At 53.2% G+C, this 24,654-nt stretch overlaps 8 protein-coding genes across 8 annotated transcripts; 4 read left to right on the top strand and 4 right to left on the bottom strand.

Annotated features, from left to right (window-relative positions):
- Positions 1-602: 602 nt before the first annotated feature.
- On the top strand, positions 603-2,180 carry NECHADRAFT_73420 (uncharacterized protein). Its single transcript, XM_003054487.1, has 3 exons — positions 603-639; positions 755-1,955; positions 2,014-2,180. Exons 1-3 carry the CDS (start codon positions 625-627, stop codon positions 2,169-2,171), a joined length of 1,374 nt encoding a protein of 457 aa, XP_003054533.1. The 5' UTR covers positions 603-624; the 3' UTR covers positions 2,172-2,180.
- Positions 2,181-3,121: 941 nt separating this feature from the next.
- Positions 3,122-4,160, top strand: NECHADRAFT_75348 (uncharacterized protein; the record flags this gene model as incomplete). The annotated part of the gene is made up of 5 exons (XM_003054486.1): positions 3,122-3,182; positions 3,369-3,479; positions 3,537-3,716; positions 3,772-3,947; positions 3,999-4,160. The coding sequence occupies 5 exons, from the start codon at positions 3,122-3,124 to the stop codon at positions 4,158-4,160; spliced, it is 690 nt and encodes a 229-aa protein (XP_003054532.1).
- Positions 4,161-4,275: 115 nt separating this feature from the next.
- On the bottom strand, positions 4,276-6,324 carry NECHADRAFT_65857 (uncharacterized protein; the record flags this gene model as incomplete). Its single annotated transcript, XM_003053772.1, has 5 exons — positions 4,276-5,376; positions 5,424-5,440; positions 5,496-5,982; positions 6,038-6,131; positions 6,200-6,324. 5 exons carry the CDS (start codon positions 6,322-6,324, stop codon positions 4,327-4,329), a joined length of 1,773 nt encoding a protein of 590 aa, XP_003053818.1. The 3' UTR covers positions 4,276-4,326.
- Positions 6,325-7,417: 1,093 nt separating this feature from the next.
- NECHADRAFT_30788 (uncharacterized protein) lies at positions 7,418-9,018 on the top strand (the record flags this gene model as incomplete). Its single annotated transcript, XM_003054485.1, has 2 exons — positions 7,418-7,469; positions 7,529-9,018. 2 exons carry the CDS (start codon positions 7,418-7,420, stop codon positions 9,016-9,018), a joined length of 1,542 nt encoding a protein of 513 aa, XP_003054531.1.
- A 1,191-nt stretch (positions 9,019-10,209) lies between these two features.
- On the bottom strand, positions 10,210-12,164 carry NECHADRAFT_75345 (uncharacterized protein; the record flags this gene model as incomplete). Its single annotated transcript, XM_003053771.1, has 3 exons — positions 10,210-10,302; positions 10,358-11,805; positions 11,861-12,164. 3 exons carry the CDS (start codon positions 12,162-12,164, stop codon positions 10,210-10,212), a joined length of 1,845 nt encoding a protein of 614 aa, XP_003053817.1.
- A 991-nt stretch (positions 12,165-13,155) lies between these two features.
- Positions 13,156-15,148, bottom strand: NECHADRAFT_75344 (uncharacterized protein; the record flags this gene model as incomplete). Its single annotated transcript, XM_003053770.1, has 2 exons — positions 13,156-14,977; positions 15,033-15,148. The coding sequence occupies 2 exons, from the start codon at positions 15,146-15,148 to the stop codon at positions 13,156-13,158; spliced, it is 1,938 nt and encodes a 645-aa protein (XP_003053816.1).
- A 583-nt stretch (positions 15,149-15,731) lies between these two features.
- On the top strand, positions 15,732-16,768 carry NECHADRAFT_98957 (uncharacterized protein; the record flags this gene model as incomplete). The annotated part of the gene is made up of 1 exon (XM_003054484.1): positions 15,732-16,768. The coding sequence occupies one exon, from the start codon at positions 15,732-15,734 to the stop codon at positions 16,641-16,643; it is 912 nt and encodes a 303-aa protein (XP_003054530.1). The 3' UTR covers positions 16,644-16,768.
- A 1,636-nt stretch (positions 16,769-18,404) lies between these two features.
- NECHADRAFT_98956 (uncharacterized protein) lies at positions 18,405-20,564 on the bottom strand. Its single transcript, XM_003053769.1, has one exon. It carries the CDS (start codon positions 20,529-20,531, stop codon positions 19,119-19,121), a length of 1,413 nt encoding a protein of 470 aa, XP_003053815.1. The 5' UTR covers positions 20,532-20,564; the 3' UTR covers positions 18,405-19,118.
- Between the last annotated feature and the right edge of the window lie 4,090 nt (positions 20,565-24,654).

The following is a 24,654-nucleotide window of genomic DNA, read 5'->3' as shown; positions in this document are numbered from 1 at the left end:
TCCATCTATCTCTCCCCTTACTCTGCATCTATGCTCAGCTCTCCAATCTCGCTCAGGCATCTTCTCGGGCTTACTTTGTCTTCTCCCAGCTGTGGTACTGGTTTGATGCAATTTATCCTTTCTGCCTGAGCAGGGAAAACAGAAACTGGCCATCTCATTTCGTTCCACTTCATTCTCAGTCTGGTGGTCTCTCGTCCTTCATTCCCAATCTTTCCCTCAATATCGTCCAAGACTAGAAGTCGTGATAGCGATCTCAGTTTTTAGATGGATAGTATTCTTCTCTCAAGCTTCCATCTATCCTTCCATCCCTTCCACCCATGCTCTTCGCGTCATTGCTGTGTCATCACAAACTAGACTCCGACTCCCCGTTGTCGCTATCTCACTGCCGCTGACCCCAGTGCGTGCTGCAGCGCAGCGGCCACAGACGCCCCCGAGGCCGCTGAGACTACCCTTACTGGGGCTTCGCCAATGCAATTTACGGAAATGGGTGCTCGATCGCCACACGAGCACGGCGCAACCATGTCCCACGGACCACCTCCACCTCCCCCTCCACCTCTCGGCGTCCCCCCTCAAAATACCTTCAACTTCTTTGGCTTCAATCTCGACATCGGTTCTCTCCCGGACATGACGGGTGGTCAGGTTGTTCACCACTCCCCTGCGAAGCCGAGGTCGAGGCTGTGGCCACTCTAGGCCCCCTCTGCCAGAGCCAACGCTATTTTGGCTTGCGACTCTTACGGCTAACTTGATTCTGCAGATGGGCGCAGATGGCCAGGACAGCACCGACATCATGGCCCTGCTCGACAACAACATGCTCGGCTCCATGGGCGACGTCTCCATGGGCCTCGACGCGGTCGACGAATCCAGCATGACTGGCTCATTCGGTGGCTCAAATGCGCAGACATCGACCGAAGAATCTGTCGCGAGAGCCGAAAATCAATTCAATACAGCTGCGAACAACGTTCCTGGCGCGGGGCCACTCCCTGCAGGTCCCTTTGCCCAGATGAACCTTACAAGCGCCGCCAGCACTCTGACCGAGTTCACCAAGCGGAGAAATTGGCCTGCCAAGGTCGTGGAGGAGCTCAGAGACTTTTTGCAAATCCTCGATGCCAACGGTCGCATCAAATACGCGTCACCCAGTATTCTCAATGTGACAGGGTACAGTGTGGAGGAGATCCAGGACATCTTCCTCAAGGACCTAATCCACCCAGATGACCGGGGCGTCTTTGTGGCCGAACTCAATGAGTCGATTGCATCTGGAAACCCGCTGCGCCTGTTCTACCGTTTCAAGAAGAAGGATGGAAAGTTTGCCATTTTTGAGACAGTAGGCCATGCTCATATTGCGGGCTCCAAGTTTGCGCCCAACCCCAACAACCAGTCGCCCTTCTGCCAAGCTGTCTTTATGATGGCTCGCCCGTATCCCACAAAGAATGCCGGACTTCTCGACTCGTTCCTCGAGCACAAGATCGAAAACGAGCGACTAAAGCGTCGCATTGCCGAACTTCGTCGCGAGGAAGAAGCCGAAAATGACGAAGCGCAGAAGCAGTGGATGCAGAGCCAGGAAGGTCGCTCAGATGTGACGCCTTCGGAAGGAACTGGGGTGTCATCCAACTTCTTCCGCCCAAGCACCGATCGAGGTCTCACAGATGCGGACCGGGCCGCGCTGAACAAGTCTCTAACACGAGAAAACCTCGAGGGCGCAGCCGGGAGCCGACCAGACTCGCTCAATGACAAGATGGCGCGATACGAAGGGGCATCGCATACCGAGACGATCGAGATGCTGACGGGCTTACGGTACATCGAGGGTGAACGGAGCCGAGGAATCACAACTGGCAACGCCAGCCCGACCCTGATCAAGGGCGATGCAGGCATTGCAATTCCCTTGGAACGAGACCCACGCACAGGCGACAAGAAGAAGAAGCTCAAAACTTCGGAGGAATATGTGTGCACGGACTGCGGTAAGTTGTTTGTTTTCTTGAAACGAGGCCCCTACAGATACTGACTGAATGGTAACAGGAACCCTGGATTCACCAGAGTGGAGAAAGGGACCGAGCGGCCCAAAGACTCTGTGCAACGCCTGTGGTTTGCGATGGGCCAAGAAGGAGAAGAAGAGGAACAGCAGTGTTAACCACCACCACGCACCAGGGCCGGCGATAGATCACTCGATGGCTTGAGACGACGGCGAAAGCTCTTGACGATGTACGAGTATACAAGTACGATTTGAGCGTTTGGCAAAAGGTGGCCGTGGGAGGCTGGAGTCGGCAGAGATGACACAGCGTCTCTGACGAGAAGGAGTTGGCATGACTTTTCTATTTGCATTTACAAGGCGAAAGCGGGATACACGAGACGCTCACGGCCGGTTGTTATGTTCTTTTTATCTGATATACGGACCTTGATGATTATCCTGATTGTTTTGGCCTGTAACAAGGTCATTTGGGGGTGTATGGGGCATCTGGCAGACACGGCGCAAGCTCCAAAGGTGCCGACGCAAACAATGCGGCACATGTTGATGAGGGCGAGTTGGGATGGTTTAAACCAGTTAGACAATTAACACTGATTTTGTGTTGTTGTCTGAAGGTGATATGTGTATCACAGAGGTTGCACTGCTGGTGGTGGGAGGCCCTCTACTTGACTGGGCCTTGTTGGCCTCGGTTACAGCTCCAGCAGAGCAGCGGAGCAATGGTGCAGTAGTTGGGGCAAGGCCAGCCGAAAACAAGCTCCAGCTACCTAGCAAACGACGCTGGCACCATCTCCTCGGTGATTGGACAGTGAGGTCATGGCAGCTCTCCAAGCTCTCCATTAAGGCAGCTCTCCACAGGTCTTGATCCACGTCACGGCATACCCGTCCACAGGGGAGCACAGAAGGATGGGGAGAGGCTGCGCGTCGCCAGTGAGGGAGCGAATGGGCAGGGAGAGCTCCAGTGACTGAATGGCCATCGACTGTTGGTGGACAGACGCTATGTGTAAGGCATGTGCGTATGTACCTGAGACGCGGAGGGTGCCATATTTCAAGCGCCCCTCTTCCATCTCTCCATTTCCCCTCCATCATCGACTTTATCAATCTCGTTCTGAAGCACATACAAACCCATCATCAAAGGAAATCCAAGCAAATCAAGTCGAAATCATGGACAAGCTCGTCAGCGCCGCCAAGGACTTTCTCGATGACGACAAGGACAAGCGTCAGGGTGCGTCTACCTCTCTCTCATGGCTTTTACCCCGCCATGGTCCCTTCCATGATGCCCCTCATTCCACTCGACTAAGAGCCGAGCTGAACGGAGCCATCATGAAGATCATGACGACATGGCTATTTTCCATCCTCATATCAACCTCGATATAATACGAGAGATTCTAATAACCGATCTCCCATTTAGAGCAGTCCCAGCAGCAACAGTACGGCGGCGGACAACAGTACGGACAACAGCAGCAGTATGGCCAGGAGCAGTATGGCCAGCAACAGCAGTACCCTCCTCCCGGTGGCGTCCGTCAGTCCAGCCCATGAACCAAAACATCAAACAAACCCATCTAACACGCAGGAACAGAGTCACACGGCGGTGGCAGCGGCATCTCCAGCTTCTTTGGCAACCTCGACTTCGATCACGCCAAGGAGGAAGCTAACAAGAACGCCGGCTCCTCGGGCGACAAGGACCTGTTCTCCAACATCCTAGGCTCTCTCGGGCAGAAGCAGAACAAGCTCGCCAACGAAGACCTCGATGAAGAGGGTGAGCATTGCCCCTTGTTCCCTGCACAGGTTCATGGCTAATAGTTCATTGCTAGACGCTATCAAGAAGCACAAGAAGACGTATGAGGATTCCGAGGACGAGGAGGACGACAAGAGCATGGGCACTGCAGCTGCCATGCAGGCCTTGAAGCTGTTCAACAAGGGCGAGACTAAGAGCAGCAGCAGCAGCCAGAGTGCTTTCCTTGGCCTTGCCATGGCCGAGGCCAGCAAGGTTGGTTACCATTTACCCTGATGAACCCCATTGCTAACCCTTGAACCCCAGCTCTTTGATGACAAGGCCGCCAAGGGCAAGGTCACATCTGACGCCAGCAAGGAGAGTGTCGTCCAGCAGGCCGGTGAAGTCGCTCTCAAGATGTACCTGAAGAACCAGGGTGAGCAGCAGGGTGGCCTCCTGGGAATGGCCTCCAAGTTTATGAACAAATGAGCGGACGCTTCAGACAGGCAGAGCCACTGCGTAAGAGTCCAGAGCTGACACAATGTACGAGATGACGACACGACGCAAATATCTGCATGGAAATGAAATGAAATATTTTAACATTATCGCTTGCACCGCTAATAACACGTGAAATCCTGACACGATCAGATGTACTCTAAGCATCTGCCTTGTTCAGGTTCAAGACATCTACCCACTCGCTTGGGCGACGGCGACTCGTCTCAGTTGCATTATGCAAATAATCTTCAGCCACTGCGGCCCAAGCCAGCAACTGCTCCTCGCTGCCCCATTCTCCTGTCGCCAGCAGACCAACCGGCACCTTGCCCTCGCCTTGATCAGGATCAAGGTATCCCACTGGTGCCGACAGAGAAGGTGTGCCCGTCATGTTGGCCAGGAAGATGTAGCTCATGCTGTGAATGGTCTTGTCACCATCAATCATGCCGTACTTGTCATCTCCGGGAGTAATGGGCCATCCATTCATGGGCGACACGGGAGTCATGATGAGCAGGCCTGGGTGCTTCTGGAAGAGGAAAGCCAGGTGTCTCATGATGAGCTCACGGAGAGCGTTGAGCTTGAGCAGGTCGCCCGCGGGTGTCTTGGCTCCGATGGACATGAGGACCTTGTTGACGGGCCCAACCAGGGTAAGCCAATCAGCCGGATCAACAGCACGGCGGCGGGCGTCAGCGGCCATCTCTGCGATGCAGATGGCGCTGTGTGCGAGCTGGGCCTCGGGAAGATAGGGGATGGAAATGTCGACGATCTCGTAGCCGCACTTGTTGGCAAAGTAATCGACAGCTCGCTCGCAGACATCCTTGACACGCTGGTCTGCCTGACCCCACCAGTCACGGCAGATGCCCATGACCTTGTTAGATCCCGGAGCCGGTGGGATAGACAGGCCGAAGCGGCCCTGAGTGGCGCAGTCCGGGTTGGGTTGGGACATGACGCGGTAGGCAATGGTGAGATCCGAGACAGTGGCGGCGAGGGGGCCAGTGACACACATGGTGTTGTTCATGTAGACTGTGCGCTGATGGGAGGGCTTGAGGCCGTATACTCCGTTAAAGGCGGCCGGGACACGGATGCTGCCTCCAGCATCAGTACCAACGGCAATTGGGACGATGCCGAGGGAGATGGAAGAGCCAGCACCGGAAGAAGAACCACCGGGGTAGTAGGACTTGTTGTGCCAGTTGGTTGGAGTTCCTTGGGCGACCTGCGTGTGTCAGCTTTGGTATCTGATGTAAGACGTAAAAAGCTTACATTGCATCCGTTGGTGTCTGGCAGGCCGTTAGCTATCATGAAATGTAGAAATAAAGAGTGGGATAAACTCACCTGAGCCAAGCTCATGCATGCAATTCTTGCCAATGACCACGGCACCAGCCTCTTGAAGCTTCTTGACAGGCCAGATAGATTCTTCCTTCTCCCTAAAGTAGGGAAGATCTGGGCGATGCTTCATGCCGTTGTTGCTGGAGTATCCCTTGGCAGCAGTGTCATCTTTGACACCGATAGGCACACCATCGAGAATGCTCAGCGGCTTGCCAGCAGCATACCTCTCAGTTGAAGCCTGTGCGGCCTCGAGAACGAGATGGTCCTTGCCGGGAGACTCGACCCAGGCATCGGAATACTTGCCGGATGGCTTGGTGATGAGGGGCAGAAGGGCCTCGGCAACCTGGAGGGGCGTCACCTGGCCGGACTTGAACATTTCGTGATACTCTGCGACGGTGTAGTAGCGGGCTGGCGAGTCGGTGTACTTGGCCTTGAGAAGGTCTGGTTCAAACTCGAGCATGGGCTTGGTATCTCCCAAGGGAGTGACGGTGGGCTGAGGGAGTCAGTCTTGAGGTCTTCTCTTTAAGACATAGAAGAGTAAGGTATACATGAAACCTAAAAGGGATCTCATCAAGATCAGGAATGTCCTTGATGGTTCCGAATCTAGCATTATCCCAAAAGTGCTGCTGGAGGAATCCGACTCTCGAGATGCTGGGTAGAAGATCAGCGGGATTGAAAGACGGATATCCATGGAATGGTTGAAATCTCACATGCCAGCGCCAATTGCGAGGGGAAGACCCCGAAATACGGGATTATTATCGACTCTGCGATGGTATTTCACATCAGGGCCCTCGACGGGCTTGGGATAGTCGGCGAAGCTGGACGGGGGCGCCATGATGAGGTGTGGTGTTTTGATGAGCTAGCTGTTGGTTCTTTGTGTCTGATGAGATTACAGGTGACACATGGAAAGGACAATCCTCAAGAGGGAGACGGCAAACAAATAACAATCTCAGGGAGTAAGAAAGGTAAAAGAAGTAAGTTGCAAATCAGAGGAGGTGGTATGGATGTCAAGATGAAGAAGAAAAAAGGTTGCATGAGGAGCTGACACGAGCTCATGCGAAAGCTTCGCAAACTCCATGGGCGCAAGCTTTCCGAACGCCAAAAGCCAGTGTCTCCTCTTTTTTTCTCGTCCCTTTCAGGGGGCCATGACGCACAGACCCCTTTAACAAACCCCCAGGGTTCCCTGAAAGCTAACGCTTCCCTTCCTAACTGGGGCCCTCGCCGCCGACCTTTGACATGATCTAGGAGAAATGCCGAGGTTCGCTGCAGGAATCGTTCGTTGATGGAAAGCATCTGGAACCGCTCTCAAGATAGTATATATGGAATCATATATTGGAAACGCATGTATCATATTGTCTAGATGCCAATGAAAGGTGACTTGATACAATACAAGTTCCTCTCCGTGCTGACACGGCCTTGGCTTGCAGGCACTTTAGCCCTTCAGCTCTCGTTCCAGAAGCTTCAATGAATACCAGCTGCAGCAAACTCTACAGCCATGAAGCCATGTTCAGTCCAAAGGCGCAACTGCAAACGGTCTTTCATCATCGTCTTTATCGTCTCGTTGATAAACAACCTTTTGAGTGTCTCAGAGCAACGGAAGCCATGTGGTCGCCTTACGTCATCAGCTCAGGTCCCTGTCCCTCCCCGTGTCACTGCATCACATGGGCGCTTCATCACTCCTCACTCGACAAACGACCAAAACCGTTCAAACATTTCATGCCCGTGACCATTTTCTAACAGTATCTGTCTCTTTGGCCTCAACCAAGGGCCTCATACTTATCCCCATACAACTCATCATCTTCTTCGCCGTCTCATGCGAAGCGATTCACAGGCTACAAAGCTCATCCAAGAGCGAGCTCAACCCCGCCAGGGAGAGCTTATGCGATAAGCTATCGCTTGTTGATCATCCATCAATAACAACCACAACCATGTCGCTCTTCTCTGCGCAGCTCTATCCTGGCCGGGCGCTGGGTTTCCTCGGTGAGTATCCGCACCTTCTACAGTTTGACAATCTCTGACATGGGATGTTTGCCCAAAAGTCCTAGGCGCAACTCTCCACGATGTCCTGACCCGCCTCAAGGCCGAACCCCAGCGCTTCCCCAAGATCGAGCTCCTCTACTCCCCCGACCGACCCGTCACGGAACCCGTCGCAGTTGATCTCCCAGCAAACGGTGTGCGCCTTCGGTTCGATGGGCCTGAACAGCGACTACGACTGATCGAGGTTCTCGACTTTACCAAGAACCACATCACCTTTAAAGAGAGGGATCTAGTCAGACCTGTAAATGGCTCTACACCAGCATCTCCCATACCGGACGACTCAACCTCGGGACCGACTTTTAGACAGGTCTATCATAGGCTACTTGGACCTACATATGATGGAGAGTTCATCCCTCCGGTGGCAGGTCAGGAAAACGGCATTTACGTCCTGTCGTACCCTGGCGTGGCATTCAACTTCAAACTACACCCTTCCGAGTACTCTCCTGAAAAGGATGTTGTCTCGACGTTTGCCTCTGCATCGAGCCAAGTTGCGACTTCGATGGCGATATTCAGTGGTGATTCCTGGGCCGATGCCCGCCCGACTCTGTGGACTGAGATCCTGCCCAGCATCAAATCGACGAATGTTATCCCTCGAGGCAAAGACGTGTATCCCGATGAAATCTCCTTGATCCGGATGTATGGGGGTGGAAAGATACAGTTCTTCAGAAAGTGGACTAACAATTCTTTTGTCATCAACCTGGGCGAGACCACGCCGCAGGATCTGATCATGGAGTTGGGACCTCCAAACGCCATTTATCGCAGGAATGATCAGAAAATGGTCATCCATAAAATGCGAACAACAAGTAATACCAAGGCTCGTCCGACTGCAGCCGACATTGGCCGACAGGACGAACTCACCGACACGGATCAGTCTTCTATGCACGATGCATCGGATGCATCTGATAATGAGGAGGCTGTTGAAGATCAGATCGGAGTCAACACTACTGGGGAGTGTTTCTATAACTACTTCTATCTTGGCTTTGATATCCTCATCTCAACCCGAGTTCCACCCTCACAATTACCTCCGAGTCAGAAAGATACCGAGGCTGAGAGTCAGAAGGGCATCATCTCACACTCTCCCGACCGCTTAGTTGCCACGAAGCTGGTTCTTCACGGAAACATTCCCGGTTCATACGAGTTCAACCGTCATCGGCGATGTCGCTGGGAGATTGCATATCTGGACCCATCAGGCGATGGAGGTGATCCTATCAACTCAGAAACGCCGTTTCCGAAGATTGAAGACCGGATGAACGAGGCGTGGGCATCTGTCTTCCCTCGGAACGATTCACAACCTCGACAGCGAGGCATGGTCCTTAACCGAGGTTGGGGAGACAGCCCAGGAAGCAGCTGCGAGTTCCTGGGAGGGTGGGAGGAGAGTGGAGCCCGGCGAGCTGAAGCCAATGGTGATTCTACGACAACACTATACGGGTTTCCAGGGATGGTGTTTGAGGTTTTGAAGAATGGGCACGTCAACGCGGTGACGGTGTTTTGATCCAATGGTACGGCGAGGGTTTGTTGATATGATTCATGTCGGGAGGCGTTTACGGTGTTTGGCGGAAGTGATGCTTCTTCGTGTCTGATAGACGGGATTAGGACGTACTGATAACAATGCAATTCTAGTTATCCGTTTGTTAGTCCTCCCATGATAGAGTTAGCGGTCGAGAAAGAGCGATGGCGAGCAGTATCTCGTCGTTTAAACTCGCATCCGTATGTTACTCAGTGAGTTTGAAACTCCACAAAGTCATGATTCCATTAACACCACATCAACTCGTCGAGTTTACAGAGTATTGCAATACAGCTCAACAGATTCATCAACAAGTTGCTACAAATTCTACCATGACGGACCAATCCGAACCCACCAAAAAGAGAAGGATAGAGGCACCGGTACAAGAGGAGCCCATTGTATCCGAGGAATACATCCAATGCGAATAGGAAGAGCCAGAGTTGGCAGAACTACCCCAACTACTGACGGAACTCCGTAAAGTCACCCGCCGAAACACAGACCTAATGATGCTCCTTGGCGAGACCTTGGAAGAGACAGGCAAGCTAAGAAGTCACCTCGACTACCTCAGGGTGCTGGATTTTTTAAAGGGTCCAAATCCCATCAGCATCACGGTATGATTATTCTTTTTTTTTTTCTCTCAAGCTTTCTAATTTCCGATGGATTTTTGACCTTTTAGATATCCCCTCGCAAGAAACGACCGGCAGAGCCAAAGTCCCCCAGGAAGCGTGCGAACAAGAGTTCGGGTTGAGGTCGTCAAGGACCTTGTTTGGCCTGGATTGTTGGTGTTTGTCACATATGGAGAGAGCTTTTACGGTTGAGTTGGTCTTTGAGTATGGTTACTACCAGTACCTTTGTTGTTTCCATGAGGATAATATCTAAAGAGCGGATGGTTTGAATAAGAAAGCGCTTCGATTATTCACGTAGTCAAAATGAAATAGATTTCAACTTCACAGCGAGAAACCACGAATAGCCATAGAAATATCATTCAAGACAAGGCTTTGTTGAGTTGATTAACCATGCATACATACAAGATCCCATGAGCAGAGGAATATCCCTTTTTTGATCCTCTGATGCCGTCTATTCCCCCTCCCATCGTACACGCAAAAACACCACCAATTTGCCAGGTATAATTCCATACTCCCGTTTCATCTCCCGTTTTCATTTTGTTTCTTTTTGCATCTACCACTCGTCCACCTCACCCTTCTTTGGTTTTTGCATGCGGATAACCTTGTCGCAGTTGAGCAAGCATAGAGGGTCAAAGGCCTTCTTGATCTGTCAAGATTTGTTAGTAAATCATCTACTACAGTTGAAATAAGGGAAAACTCACCTGTCGCATGGCATCCACGGTGGTCTCGCCAAGCTCATGAGGAAGATAGTCTCGCTTGACGAGGCCAACACCGTGCTCTCCCGTCACAGTACCCTCCATCTCAACAGCCTTCTTCACCATGCGGTGAACAACCGTCTCGGCCTTTTGTCGCTGAGCGTCATTGTACAGCAGGATGGTGTGGAAGTTTCCATCACCGACGTGACCGACGATGGAGGCAAACAGGCCGCTCTTGGCCATGTCCTCCTTGGTCTCCTCGATCAGGTCGGGAAGCTTGCTCATGGGCACGGCCACGTCGCCCGTCCACACGCGGTCGCCGGGCTTCTTGATGGCCGTCGTGCTCCAGAGAGCCTCCTTGCGCGCGCTCCACAACTCGTCCTGCTCCTCCTGGCTCTTGGCAAACTCGAATGTTCGGCTACCTGCCTGCTTGGCCAGGCCCTGCACCTGCGAGATCTGCTCCTTGACACCCGCGGGAGTACCAGCGAACTTGAAGAAGAGGGTTGCTTCCTCGGCCCAGGCGCGGGATGTCATGCCAGCGTCGTTGATGCACTTCATCTGGTTGTCGTCGAGAATCTCGACGGCCGCGACGGGGATGCCCTTGCCCACGACCTTGCTCACACATGTGGCAGCGTGGCGGATCGAGGGGAAGCTAGCCACAGCGACACTCGTCGACTCGGGCTTAACCGTCACCTTGAGAGTAGCCTCGGTTACAAGACCCAGGGTACCCTCAGAGCCGATGAAGAGCTTGGTGAGGTCATAACCAGCCGAGCTCTTGCGAGGACGTTGCCGTGTCTTGATGATGGTGCCGTCAGCGAGCACCACAGTGAGGCTCAGCACCCACTCTCGCATGGTTCCGTATCGGTAGGCATTAGTACCGCTGCATCCGGTACCGATCATGCCGCCGATCATGGCACCGGGGCCGGGGTCAGGGGGGAAGAAGAGACCCTCATGGCCAAGGTGATCATTCAGAGCCTCCCATCCCATGGCGGGCTGCACCACGACGTCAAGGTCGTCCTTGTGCAGCTTGACAATCTTGTTCATGCGGCCAAAATCAACCGACACGCCCTGCCGTGTGGGCGTAAAGTGGCCCTCTAGACTAGTACCGCCGCTGTATCCGACGACGGGGATGCGTCGGCTGTGGCAGACCTTCATGATCTCGGAAACCTCCTCGGTGGTGCTCGGGTAGACGACGCAGAAGGACCTCTCGTCGTCCTTTGCCTGGTGGGAGGACCAGCTCGACGTGGCGTGGTGGTCAATGTCGTTCTCGGCCGTGCTCACGTTGTCCTTGCCCACGATCTTGACAAAGTCGGCCCACGCCGCCTGCATGTTCTCGAGCTTGGTGTTGTGCTGAGGCTCCTTGGTCTTGTTGAGCGGCAGCGTCGATGTGGGCTCGGCTTCTTTGGGGTAGTATGTGCCTAGCCAGTATGCGATTCCGACGCCCGAAAGGAAGACTGAGAGATACACGGTCAGCTCGAGTTGATGGCATATCAAGAGAGCGTCACTTACCAAATGTCACCATCCAGTTTCGTGAAGGATCAGTCATGTTCCTCCACTGCTCATATTGCTCTCGTTGCTCACGCTCACGTCTCAATCGAGCTCCGATACTGCCCATGACCTGGCCCTGGAACGTCCGGCCAACCTTGGTCTCGTTGCCGCCCTGCCGAGGAGCCTTGGGCTTCTCGGGCTCAATATCAGTGGCATAGCAGCGAAGCGAAGCAGGTAACCGTGAGCTCCGGGGTCCGGCTGTGATGTGAGAGGTCCGTAGGCTCCGGAGAGCAGTGCGCTGAGCGCGCAGCTGGAGGGAGGCCATTTCCGGAGTCAGATGAGGGGTCAATGGCAGAGAGTATGAAGCCGGCTCGGTCTTAGAATGCGAAACAAGGGTCGGGAAGCTGTCAGAGGATGTCGAGAGGGCAATTGGCCGTCTTCTCGGGCGGTCAATGGCGAGCTTAAGGCTTGCGACGTGCGGCAATGGAATTTTGTCGGGACGGAGTTGGACTACCGCGAGAGCTACGCCCGAGCCCCACCTGGCACCCGTAACGGGGGTTCCATCCCACACCCGGGCTTCCTCGCAGGGCGCGCGCCCAGAGATCGGGTACGGGTATTGAATTGAGATCCATCTCGCGGCTGATATTGTCCCTTGTCCTTGTCTGCATCATCTCCCCTGATTTGTTGTTTCTTTTTGTTGAATTACGTAGTTATTTCCTCGGCTCTCTTGTATCTAGGTACTTTGCTGTCATATCCCATCCCGCCGTCTCTCCGGCCGGCCCCGGAGGCCCTCCATCATCCATGCCCTCCCTTGAACTTCAAGGAGGGGCAAGGCGGCTGAAATCAGTCTCGAGGACCCGTCACGGGCATTTATTACCATGAGAGAGGGCAGATTCTGCAAGAGCAATTGTAGCGACAAAGCACGTCACCGCCGTAGTCGGCCATGTATTACAAATCTATGCATCTTGTCTACATAGGTATCTAATCTTGTTTTTATTCCATCAACCTCATCTCCTTCATCCCATTTATACGCTCTCTAACCGAAAAAGAAATTGCCCCCCTCGGACTCTTGGCCGCCGCATTCCCCAGACCAGGCCGCATCCCGCCGAAGCACGTCGCGGAGAGACCAAGTCCGCTCCCTCACCCCCCTCCGCTCTCCTCCGTCCCGACGCCGTGCCCCGACCAATCACCAATGTCCATCTTGGACCGAAACTCCGTACGCCCGTTTTGTTATGCCTCTTGATGAATCCTTTCCCATCTGCCACTGCCTCTTATGCAGCTTTTACACTATTAGACGCGGCGCTTCAAGTCCACCTCTAGACTAATTGGACTGAGAACGTTGGCGAGCCACCCCGCATATGCGCGAAATAAGCCGTCAGCTCCTCGTCGTCTTGTATCTGGAGTGGTAGCTCTGTCCCCTTGTCGTCCTTGATGATTCCCTCAATTCGTACACAAATCGCCCCGGGAAATTTGGCTACTGCTACATCGCGTAGTTCTTGAACTGAATGCGTCGACATTGTCCCTATCCATAGACCTGTGTTGGCGGCAATCGTTGATGAAGGATGTAGCCGCAGGAATATCGCAAAGGAAGTAGACACAGCTGGGATGCTCTGAAACATAGCGGTGCTTGGAGCCGGCGAGAATTGCTGTGCAACGTATTGCTGTCCCATAAACGCCGACTGAGTGTTGGCCCCCATGTAGAGGGGTGATCCATACTGTGAGTTCACAGACATGGGCGTCGGGGCCGATGACCGCAGCATTCGAGGGGGCTGCGGAAGAACGCTGTTGGGGGTTGCCATGGAGGTTTGTGATGGTATCGGCGTCGGAAGTTGAGACGGCATAGACCTCCCAGCTGACGCGAACGACACGCGCGAGTCCCGAGTCACCTCTGGAATTGGCTCAAATGTGCTGCTGTCCATGCCATCCCCCAATCCATCATCATTCATCGGTGGAGGTGCAGCTGGCGAACTAGACCGCGCGGCGTCCCTATCCGACACGGCAAAAGCAGAGGATGGGCTCTCCTTTGACGAAGGCTGCTGAAGTTGCTCTCGATTCTGCCCATCTTGTGGTGTCTGTGACCGTTGTACTTCTTTCTGTTTGGCAGGTTCACTGCCTTTAGGATTTTGGTGTCTGTAGTCATCCCGCCGTCTCTTGATGACGTCCCTGGCAAGGATCTCAAGTGCCCGAACTCTCTTGCGTGCCTCGGCATCATCCCCGGCCAGATTCAGTTTCTTGACGTGTACTGATTTTTCCATCCATAGTCTCTTCAACTCTTCCCACTCCTCAGAGTTCACGTCGGACTTGCAGGTAAAATTCGCGTCGCAGAGGACTGTGTACAAAGCAGTGCGAATCTCACGAGACTCTTCTGGGTTGAGCCCCAACACGTTCTTCGCATCGAGTAGTGTCATCTTGGTGTCCATGTTGCGTAGTCGCTTGGTCACATCGGTGCAGATGATGTCTAGTGCAAGTTGTTTCGTCTCGAGCTTCTCCTTTGAAACCCAGAGGACCTCTTGCAGGTGAGGACGTTCGTGGATGAGACGATTCTTCACATATTCCCATTTGTCAGGTCCGGCCAGCGTCTTTTTTACAATTGATTCTTGTTGGCAAATACGTCCGAAGCATTCGCGAGTTTCTGAATAGGTGGTCGAGTCGAGACGCAATACGTCTTTGCAGTCAATCAGAGTCATTTCTGAGGGAAATCGGACCAAGTCGTTCTCATCTGCAAGTTGTTGCCGATTTCGTCTACTCTGTCTCTTGCTGAGCTTGTGAGGTTTAGGTGTCAGAACAAAAGGGGTGGCAGGATTTGCGACGGGTTGGTGAGAGGCTCCCTCTTGGTCAGGCGGTGAACCTCCTTCCTGAGCCTCCGGAAACTCGGGCTCTTCCTCTTCATCGTCAGGTTTCGCTCTGTCTCCGTGACGAACCCTGAGCAGCCATCGATTCCGAGCACGAACCCGCATCAGTTCCCTCGAGTTGATGTCGTAGCCCTCGTCGTCCTTGAGGATCCGCAGCATCTCACCCTGCGGCATGTTCTTCAGCCATAACTCATGGACGCGCTTGACGAGGCGAGGGTCCTTATGCGCAGGCCTCTGCTTCAGCGGAAAATTCCACCGCTTGAACTGAACTTGGAAGGCCCGTTTGCTAAGAAGGTCGTGTAAGTCAAGGTTCCCACATTTAGGGGCGCATCTGGACAAACCTAGGCGTGAACTGGTACACCTTCTTCATGTGCTCCATGATAGACTCGAGCGACTGACGCTCGGTAATGTACATCCGGTAGCACACGTCCCTGTGAGGACCCCATTGATAGACCATGGTTCCATGAGGCTACGATCGCGCCGTCGCGTTGGGTTGCGTCTTTCGTCTTTGGTCGGAAAAGCTTGACTCGAGCTCTGGGGCTAGAGTGGAGAGTTGCGTTGCTGGTCAATCCGCGCATCCGGAGTGCGAGGCGAGCTAGGTAGCAAAGGTGTCAGGTGCATGCTTTGTCATCCAGATCTCGCAGTACAGTCACTTACCCCACAAACACTGTCGTGGGCACTGTGTGCGCGTGGTGGAGCTAAGATCACCTCGTCTTTCATGTGATAATGAGCCATGAGCTTGTTCCGACCAAGAAAATGTATCATCTGGGTCATCTTGTAATCTCACAAAGATACAACGGGTTGAATCTATTTCTAGGTACTCTCAACTGACACCCACAAGGTTCTTACCAGGGTTGCCCGTTGACAATATCCGCATACCTCGGCTCGATCCTGTAAGTCGTCAAAAGGCTAATCGCGAACACGACTCTCGAACGCCATATCAACCCGTTGAACTCTAAACCAACATATACCCTCTACTTCAGCCCTCTTCTTGTGCGGTCAGCAATCACAGGTTGTCCATAGCATCACCAGAAAACACCATGGCATCCTCCCAGTCGTTTCCAGACAGCTACGCTGCCCTCGACCTCCCCACCCTCCAGCTCTTCCACCATCCCGCTTCTTCAACCTCCGTCACTCCCGTCATCGTCATCAAACTTCATCGTCCAGAGGCACGCAATGCATTCACCGACACCATGTGCGCTTCCCTCTCCGAGGCCCTGAACCTCATCTCGGGCGACCCCCGGGTCCGCGCCGTGGTCATCACCTCGTCAGACCCCAAGAACCGCATGTTCTGCGCCGGCATGGACTTTAACGAGGAGCACATCCTCGGCAAAGACGCCAATGACCACCGCGACTCGGGCGGCAAGGTCTCTCTCCCCATGTATCACTGCGCCAAGCCCGTCATTGTCGCCCTCAATGGGTCTGCTGTCGGCGTCGGCATCACCATGACTCTGGGTGCCAACATCCGCATCGCCAGTCGTGACGCTATGGTTGGCTTTGTCTTTGCTCGCCGAGGCTTCAGCATGGAGGGTTGCAGCAGTTTCTTCCTGCCACGTCTCGTTGGCACCAGCCGGGCTCTGCACCTAACAACAACCGGCTCTGTGTATCCTGCCGGTCACAAGCTCCTGGATGGTCTCTTCAGCGAGGTTGTCGCACCCGATGAGGTCCTTCCAACGGCTCTCAAGATTGCCGACGACATTGCAGCCAACGTCAGCAATGTGTCCACCCGAGTCATGAAGGACATGATCTACCGAAGTGTGGGCTCCCCAGAGGAGGCTCATCTACTGGAAAGCAAGATCTTTTGGCACCTATTCACGGGCAAAGACGCCAAGGAAGGGATGCAGAGTTTCTTGGAGAAGAGGAAGCCCAACTTTACCGGGAATATGGAGGATAATGCGCCGACAGCGTGGCCGTGGTGGTCTCCAGTTGACGTTCGAAAGTCAAAGCTGTAATTGGTGGTTCTCGTCACTGAAGGTGATGTCAACTGTATTTTATTTGTCTTGTGATATGTCTAGTTGTTTAGCACCAATACTTGATTCTCAGTCTTCTTTCCGATATCTCACATCCACCAACAACACCAACATCGAGCATCTCAATCCACGTGAGACAAGTCTCAATGACATATCTTTAATTAAAATCTCATGTCTCATCGCCCCATCTCATGCCCTCTCCATAGCCTTCTAGCTTACCCCTTAAGTCACTTTTATTCTTACTGTATTCAGCTTTGTACAGTTTTTGAGGTTGAAAGATATCCAAGGGCGTCGATCTCAGCTAGATACGTGCTCTGGGTGCCCCTTGACAACATTCATTTCAACGTCCACTGAAATCTGGACCCTCTCATTGCGGTGGAGATGATTGCCGTGAGTCATCCCGAATTCGGAGTGCAAGTAGGGTAACAAATACCATCGACCAGTTTCTTAAGTCTATAAACAAATGTTTTCCGCATTCGTCTCTGTAGATAATCCAAGACACGGCTCAGTCAATTGCCAAGCACCCGCAACCATGAGCGCCGACGAGAACCACACCCTTCGAAGCGAGCTCCGCCGACTCAAGGTCCTCGAAGGACCTTTACCAAAGAGCGATTTCAAAACCTTCCCCAACACGCCTCAAGCGGCCTTTGAAGCGTGGATGCAGGAAGCAATTGAAGCCGGTGTCAAGGAACCCCACGCAATGACACTCTCCACAGTCGATGACCAAGGTTGGCCAGATGCCCGAGTCCTCATCTTGAAAAATGTTGATGGACGGGGGTGGCACTTTGCAATCAAGGGCAATAGTCCAAAGGGCAAACAACTTGCAACCAATCCCTATGCTGCTTTGACCTTTTACTGGCCGGAGCAGGGTCGCCAGGTTCGAATCCGTGGAAGAGCGGTTCAGTTACCAGAGGGGGAATGCAGAGAGGATTTCTTAGACCGTCCTTTGCCTTCGAAAATCGCTGCGTTGGGTTCACAGCAGAGCCATGTGCTTGAAAGTGCACAGCAAGTTCAGCAAGCTATGGAATCTGTCCGGCAAGAGTTTCAAGATGGTGATGATTTTGCTCTACCAGACTGGAAGGTTTACGCTGTAGACCCCATTGTTGTCGAGTTCTGGCAAGGGGCCAAAGACCGTCTTCATCAAAGACTGCAGTACAAACATGAATCTGCGGAAGAGCCATGGGTGAAGCAGCTTCTATGGCCATAAGATGGTATCAAGTGACTTTGGAGTTCTTACTCATTGCATTGAGTGTCACCAGGTGCATGGGATGTGTTTGCTACTGTACATCCGAGGGGCACCTAATAATCTAGCAAATCACACACTTTTCAGCCAGGTCCAGGTTCTATCCCTACTCGGTTTCATGCGCCGCTACGGTTCATCTCACGCCGTCTCAGGGTCCTAGAAATCTCATGATCACTTCCCCTTCCCCACAGTCCGTCGTCTCGACCCTTCCCCCCCGCCCTCAGCTCCCAGAGGCTCGGCCGGAGCCGTGCGCCCCACTCTCGCCCGCCGAAACCGACGGGGTCACCAAAACAGCGGGACCCTCGACGTCATGTGGAAATGTCATGTGAAAAGGAACGAGCGAGGGGCGATGCTGAGCCACTTCTTTTGAATGGAGCGGTTTTGCGACGACGGACGGGGTGCAGGAGACTACACGGATGGAGCGGATCACTTATCTCACGAGAGGGAATTACCCAAGAAGAAAGAAGTGGGGATTGGATTGGATGAATTCAAAGAGGCAAAATTCATGCCCATGCATTTGCTTGAATTGATTTGATCCAGGTCTATCCGGAGAGTGCCTAAACCGAGTCCCAAGACATGCCATGCCCTTCACCTAACAGCTTGTCCGCATCCGTAGCCGGTGAGGCTATGCTATACTGTGCCGTTCCATGCCATGTTGAGAATAATGCCTCGGTAAACCGATGATGACCGCACAATACATCAAATGCATCTGAAATCATAGAGCAGAAAGTCCTCAAACGTCATCTCGCAGTGCTCAGATCCATTCGATGCAGCCATGTCTGTGCGAATCGTGAAAAGAAGAAGCAGAAAAAACAAAAACGCGCGGGTAAATCCCCAACTCCATGCCTAAAAAGAAGTGAAAAAAAACAAGATGTGGGAAAAAAGGTAACTTCGGTCCGGCCGTGGGACCTGAATGTTTCACATCGCTGCAATGCTTTGAGGCCGTAAATCCGTATACGTGAGCAGGGAGGTGGTGAGTGTTGCGTCTCCCGCCAAGTGAGGTTGATCAAGGTATCGTGGAGTGAGGTGAGGTAGTGGTGCTGTGCCGCGTAGGCTCCAGCGTTCGCCGTGGGGGTCAGTGAGTAGACTCAAGAGCGAGGGGTATATGTGGTCGGAAAGTAAATGTTGCGGAACAATGGGTTGGGATGCTGATGGGGGTTCACATCGGCGTCCTTGTTGGAGAATCGGGTCTTGATCTCGCTGGTAAGCTTCTTCTATCGTCGGCCCAGCTTAAGCAGTCGCGTTCTCAGCCACAGAACAAAGGCGGTCCAGGCGCCTGTAGTTTTCCGCTTGGCGGTGTTGTTGCGACGAGAAGACTCAAAGTGCACATCGTCAGTTCTAGCACGGGGCGTCTGAGCGGTGGTGACAGTATCGTAGCCTCGGCTGGCAAAGTCAACCTTTTCATTCTCAGTGCTGAGGCCTAGACCCAAGCCAGTTCCAGTGTTCTTGCGAGACATGCTAGGTCGAATATCGGTGCTGGAGGCTCGGTCGCAGGAGATGCGCGAGGCTCCAAAGCTGCCCTTGCGGCCGTGCTTGTTGAATCGGTGGGCCTCTCTGCTCTCGGCACGTTCCTGCTTGCGGATCTGCTCGCGGGCGTACTTCTCCTCCTTGGCTTTTTCCTTCTCCTCAAACTTGCGGCGTGCTTCGCGGACGTGCTCTTGGCGCGTGGCAGTGTCAACCTCGCTTCGCGAGCGGAGACGGAAACCACCCATATCGAGAGAGCTACGTAGAGGTGACATTGCAGAAGAAGAGGTAGAGGCGGCGATCATCTGTGGGGAGATGAAGGACCCTGCAGGCGGGGTTGCGCTCGATGCAGAATCGAGGGCACTAGTAGATCCGGTGTTGAGGTGGAGGTCGGAGCGACTGCGGGTGACGATGTTGTGGGGTTTTCGCGATGAGATGCCTGGTGTTGAACGGCCGTTGGTAGTGACGCGCAGCGGCTGGTTGATGTCGGAGAGGGAGCTGGTGCGCTGGCTGGCGAGAGAAGGTCTTCGCGGGCGGGAACCTGAATGCGGCAGAGGATATGAACGGCCCGAAGATTGCAGATTCTGGGGCTCGATGTCGTCGTCGTCCTCTGTAATGGTGGGAGAGTAATCGCGAGGGCCGTTGGGATTCTCGAGAGAAGCGAGCGAGTTGGCGTAGGAGAGAGGCGGCGTTGATGTGCGCGGCGTTTGTTGGAAAGGGTGCACAAAGGATCCGTTGCGACCGCCGCTAGTAGAAGTAGCAATGGAAGCGTGAGAAGTGCCGCTCGTTGAACGAGCATGCGAATATTTGTTTGAACGAGCCCCGCCACTGCTGAGGTCAGTGGCAGAGAGGGAGAAGCTAACATCGCGGGCGGACCGAGTGACAGGTGTTGTCAGTGTCGAGGCTCCTGCCGTATAAGAGCCGTGAGAGTCTTCGTCACCGCCGCTGGTGGTATAAGACGAGTACCCAAACTGACCCTGCTCATCCCATCCGCGGTTAAGGTCGAGCGAGTTCTTTTCCGAGTGCGAGTAGGAGTGGCCAGAGTGCAGCTTCTTGAGGATGGGCTTGACTGCCTGTCGGCTGCGAGCCTTTGTTATTTTTGCGTGTTGATGTCCATGGCCAGTGTGGAAGTGACCGGGCAAAGGGGGACTGGTCTGCGCCATTGCCAAAGCAGGAGAGCCTGAGAGAGGAGATGAATTGCAGGAGACTCAAGAGGACAAAGCAGGACCAGAAGAGGATGCGAGGTGTGTTTTTTTCCCGAGTGGTTGTGGTCTTGACGTATTCTTCTTCTCTTTCCGTCGTTGCACGGATACGGGCGCAGCGCAGCGCACCTAGCGGTTGGTGGAGGAGTCGTCGCACGCGCAGTCCCTTCTCAGAGCATCATGGATGGCTTTTTGTCTTGTAGTTGCACAGGCGGCAATGGCAAGAAGACGGTCAAAAGCGCGCAGAGGCACGGTTTGAACGACCAGCGTAAACAAGGCCCCTGGCGGAGAATGAAATACGAGAGAGGGAAGACCAAGACCGGGACGGAGGAAATGTCGCAAACTGAAGAAAGAGGAGCTGCCGGAGCGAGCGCAGCGCTATCAGGGGTGTCCGAGAGGAGCCGAGAGTGGATAAAAAGGAGGAGGAGTCGGGGGCCACGGCGTCGGGCAGCGTCCAGAGTATTTCACGAAAAAGAAGTTGGAGAAGCCTCAAGGTTTGACAAGGGAGAGGGGGAAAGACTTTCAAAAAAGAAGAGAGGCGAGAACAAGGAGGAAGAAGAGGAAGAGCTGAGATGGAGGTGGGTGAGACGCTATCTTTGTGGCCGTGCCGAGAAGCCTTTCCCCGGAGGAGGCGGCAGATTACGACGGCGACTGCGGCGGAGCGGTGATGGGATGGGGGATGGGTTGGGTTACCCAGGACGAACCTCGAGTGTCTCCAAAATGGCGGTGCGGCCGGAGGAGACACACAAGACGAAAAACACCGTCACTATGGTCTCAACCTCAGCTCGACTCGACTAAACTCACTCACTAAGCCAACCCGACGGGACTTGAACTGGGTTTCGGTGGCGGCGACGCAGCCAGACCCAGAACCAGAACCTACAGCAGCGGCAGTACTACTCCACGGGCCAATGTCGAGTTCTGTTCTAGGCCAGATTCAGCCTCATCCCAGGCCATGGACACGTGGGGTTTGGTGGAGAGAGTTTACGGGCCAAGATTGAGCTCTTTTTTTACCAGGCCTTTGTCAAGACCAGGCCAAGGCAGGGATGATAGGGTCTTGTCGGTCTGGTCGCCCGCGCGGGCCGTCACGTCTTTCTAGCGGTGGGCGTTGTTTGATAATGGATATGTATGTCTCTCAAAGGCGGTGGGAGAGATATTAGACACACTAGTAGACGGACGGGGGAACGAGCCGGATCGTCTAGGAGAGATTGGAGAAACTAGGTGAGGAAAACTAGAGACGGGGTCTCAGATAATGAAAAGGGCAAGGGGAACGATATGTGAGATTGCATGTATTTGTGGGGATAAACCCTGAAAGGCGAGATGCAAGAGTCCGTATCGGTGCTGCAATGGGCTTGCACCGCTGTAACAAAGAAAGCACAGGCACATGAGTCAAGTAAAAAACGAGACACTAATACAACAGACAGATTTACTTAGCCTTCTCTAAACATAATTAATAAATTATAATAAAAATATATAAAAATCTTCTAATTATTATATAATTTTATAATAATTTTTTATAAATTAATTACTTATATTTATAAAGAGTTAGGTAAATCTCTTTATACTCTCGCGTCTCATTTATTTCTTTGCCCGCGTGACAGGAAGATGCTGTGTATATATGAACAGCAGTAAAGGATTTCCTTTAAAAAGTCAATCATGTCAGTCTATTACTCCGTCCATTTGAAAAAGGGGATCCCAACTGAAAAGGGGAAATAGACGAGAATCCCCTCAGATGATCAATTAACGAGCCTTGTCAAACAATGACGACTTGATGGACCTAAAAGACGGTCGAATTGGTGAGTAATAATTCCCTTGTCACCAAGCGAGGCCACGACCATGGTTGGCCAAGACAACAAAAGAAATGACTTTTTTTTTTACATGGTCAAGCGATTGGTTCATCCCCGAAGCCCTTGTCAAATTCACTCTCATTCATGGATATTGATCTCCCAAGGTTGGTCGCACCAGAAGCTGTCAAATCGTCAACAAAACACATGAGACACTTTCTCAACACCAAAAAGAAAACTAGTCGGGTCGGAAACCTCTCACTCCGCGCCCGCCACTGCTTCATCGGCCCGTCTCGAATAAAAAGGTGGTGTTTGGTTCCTTCGTCCGCAAACAGTTTAACCCTCTCTCCGTCCTCGGTCAGTCGCCGTTGTGCGCTGTAGATCTTGTCGCAGATATATTGCATCCCATCCACATGGATCCGTCATTGTCTCATCGACTCTGATCCGTCGTTTCTGATAATACCATCATATCATCATCGTCAACAACATGATGGCTCTCTGCTTCATCCCCATCCCATCACCTAGCAACCGTCTCTGTTTGCGGGGTTTGGCCTCTGCTGTGGTCGCATCCAGACAAGGGCCTCCTCCCGCCATGGCCATACACCTCGGTCGCGCCCCAATCACTGGGCAGCCTCTCACGAACCCTCTCTTCCCTCTGGAATAAATGCCCACCAAGTTTCCCCTCGACAAGAGAGGCATTATCTTGCCATCTCTCGCCTCCTCACTCGCGTTCCTCCTCTTGGCCTCGACCCTGCCTCGGCCTGCTCTCGGCCCCTTGTCCCTTGGCACTAGTCGCCGATCATCCGTTCTGGGCCCAGCTTGAACTCTCAGCCAACAGCTGTCGTGGTCTGGCTGGTCTTCATCACTGTCGAGGCTCAGCAGTTATCAGTCATCCATCCCGTCATCTGTCACCACCTCGTCCACTGCCCATGGTCACTCAGCCTTGAACATCGTCACAGTCCATTTCCCTGCTCAGCACGAACTTTCTGCATCCTAGGCCGAGGCTTCTCTTCCAAACTCGTCGCTCGTGTCATCGCGTGCCTGTCATTATTGTCAATGTCTGTGTGCTCCCGCCATGTGCCACTCAAACTGCCTCAGGGACCGACCAGCTCAAACCTGCGCCACGCTATCCATCGTCATCGGTGTCAGGAACACGTCTGAGCGTCTCGAAGATGCCTCGAGACATTCCTTTCCCCAGACTGAGCCAAGCTCAGCTTGCCAGAATCCCTGCAACCCCTCGTGACTCTCCCCTCGCCGACAGAACCCACAACGTCACGAGCGTTGAGTGTGGTGGACTTGACGCTGTCAGCGTTGACTCTTCTCCTCTTCCTCCACCTTGATCATCTCTGATCTCCTCTGTATTATCTAGTTATCCTCTCACACGGTTGACACTCTCTGTCCCACGCAAGCCTCAGAGGGGCTCCCACTTCACCGGCGTCTCCTCAACCTGCGCCACGCCACCTACGAGCGCTGCTGGCCCCTCTTCGCCCCTCTTGAGACCCTCAGCCCCTCCGCCCCGACTCGCAACGCAACTCCTCTCTTACCTACTCAAGTGAGTGGAATCGGCCGACGTGAGGATGAGTTATGACGACGAGCATGACGAGTTGCTTGGCCTCGCGTCATCACACCATTCTGTCATTCTCTCTCCAGTCCACTTCGGCTCTGAATATTGTTCCCTCCAAGAGACCATATGCCTCAACTTCCAATTGCCTAGCCATATCATCATTGGTCAATTGACTCGCTTGAAGCTGATGTGCCCAGACGTCTATGCCTGTTAGCTCCAGCGTCATAACCATGTTACTTGCCCCATTCACCTCATCCCATTGCGGTATCCCGGGCGGGGACCTTTATCTCCATCTTGAAGTCTCAGATGGATCCTTGGAAACCCACATAGGTAGGTAAGTAGACAAGAAGTATCTCAACCGGTCAGGCCCTTCGTCTCCACCCACAAGAGGGTCCATCTCTTAGCCGGAAGCCAAGACTCATGGGGTGTCGAAACTCACCTTCAGATGACCATTCGAGTGTCGGTAGTTCCAGCGGTACTCTTCAATTTCGGTGTCTCTCTTCTGCCCAGGGACTCCAAGCACCGCAACATTTCCAAAGTGGCCATCTCAGGTGTCTGTAGAAGAGATACTTAGTACGGACTTGGTATCGGCTCTTCGTATGGTGTTCCATTTCGTTGGCAGTGAGCCGCTTGTCGTGTGGAGGAAGCGTTACAAACCCCCGGCCCGTGCTACATCCATCAAGCACACCGAGATTCGATTCAATCTTTGTGTGAGTGCTCCACAGTCTGGCCAGTCATT

This window comes from Fusarium vanettenii, assembly GCF_000151355.1.
Source record: "Fusarium vanettenii 77-13-4 chromosome 1 genomic scaffold NECHAsca_1_chr1_3_0, whole genome shotgun sequence".
Classification (NCBI taxonomy): domain Eukaryota; kingdom Fungi; phylum Ascomycota; class Sordariomycetes; order Hypocreales; family Nectriaceae; genus Fusarium; species Fusarium vanettenii.
This window is presented reverse-complemented; position numbering and strand designations above follow the sequence as displayed.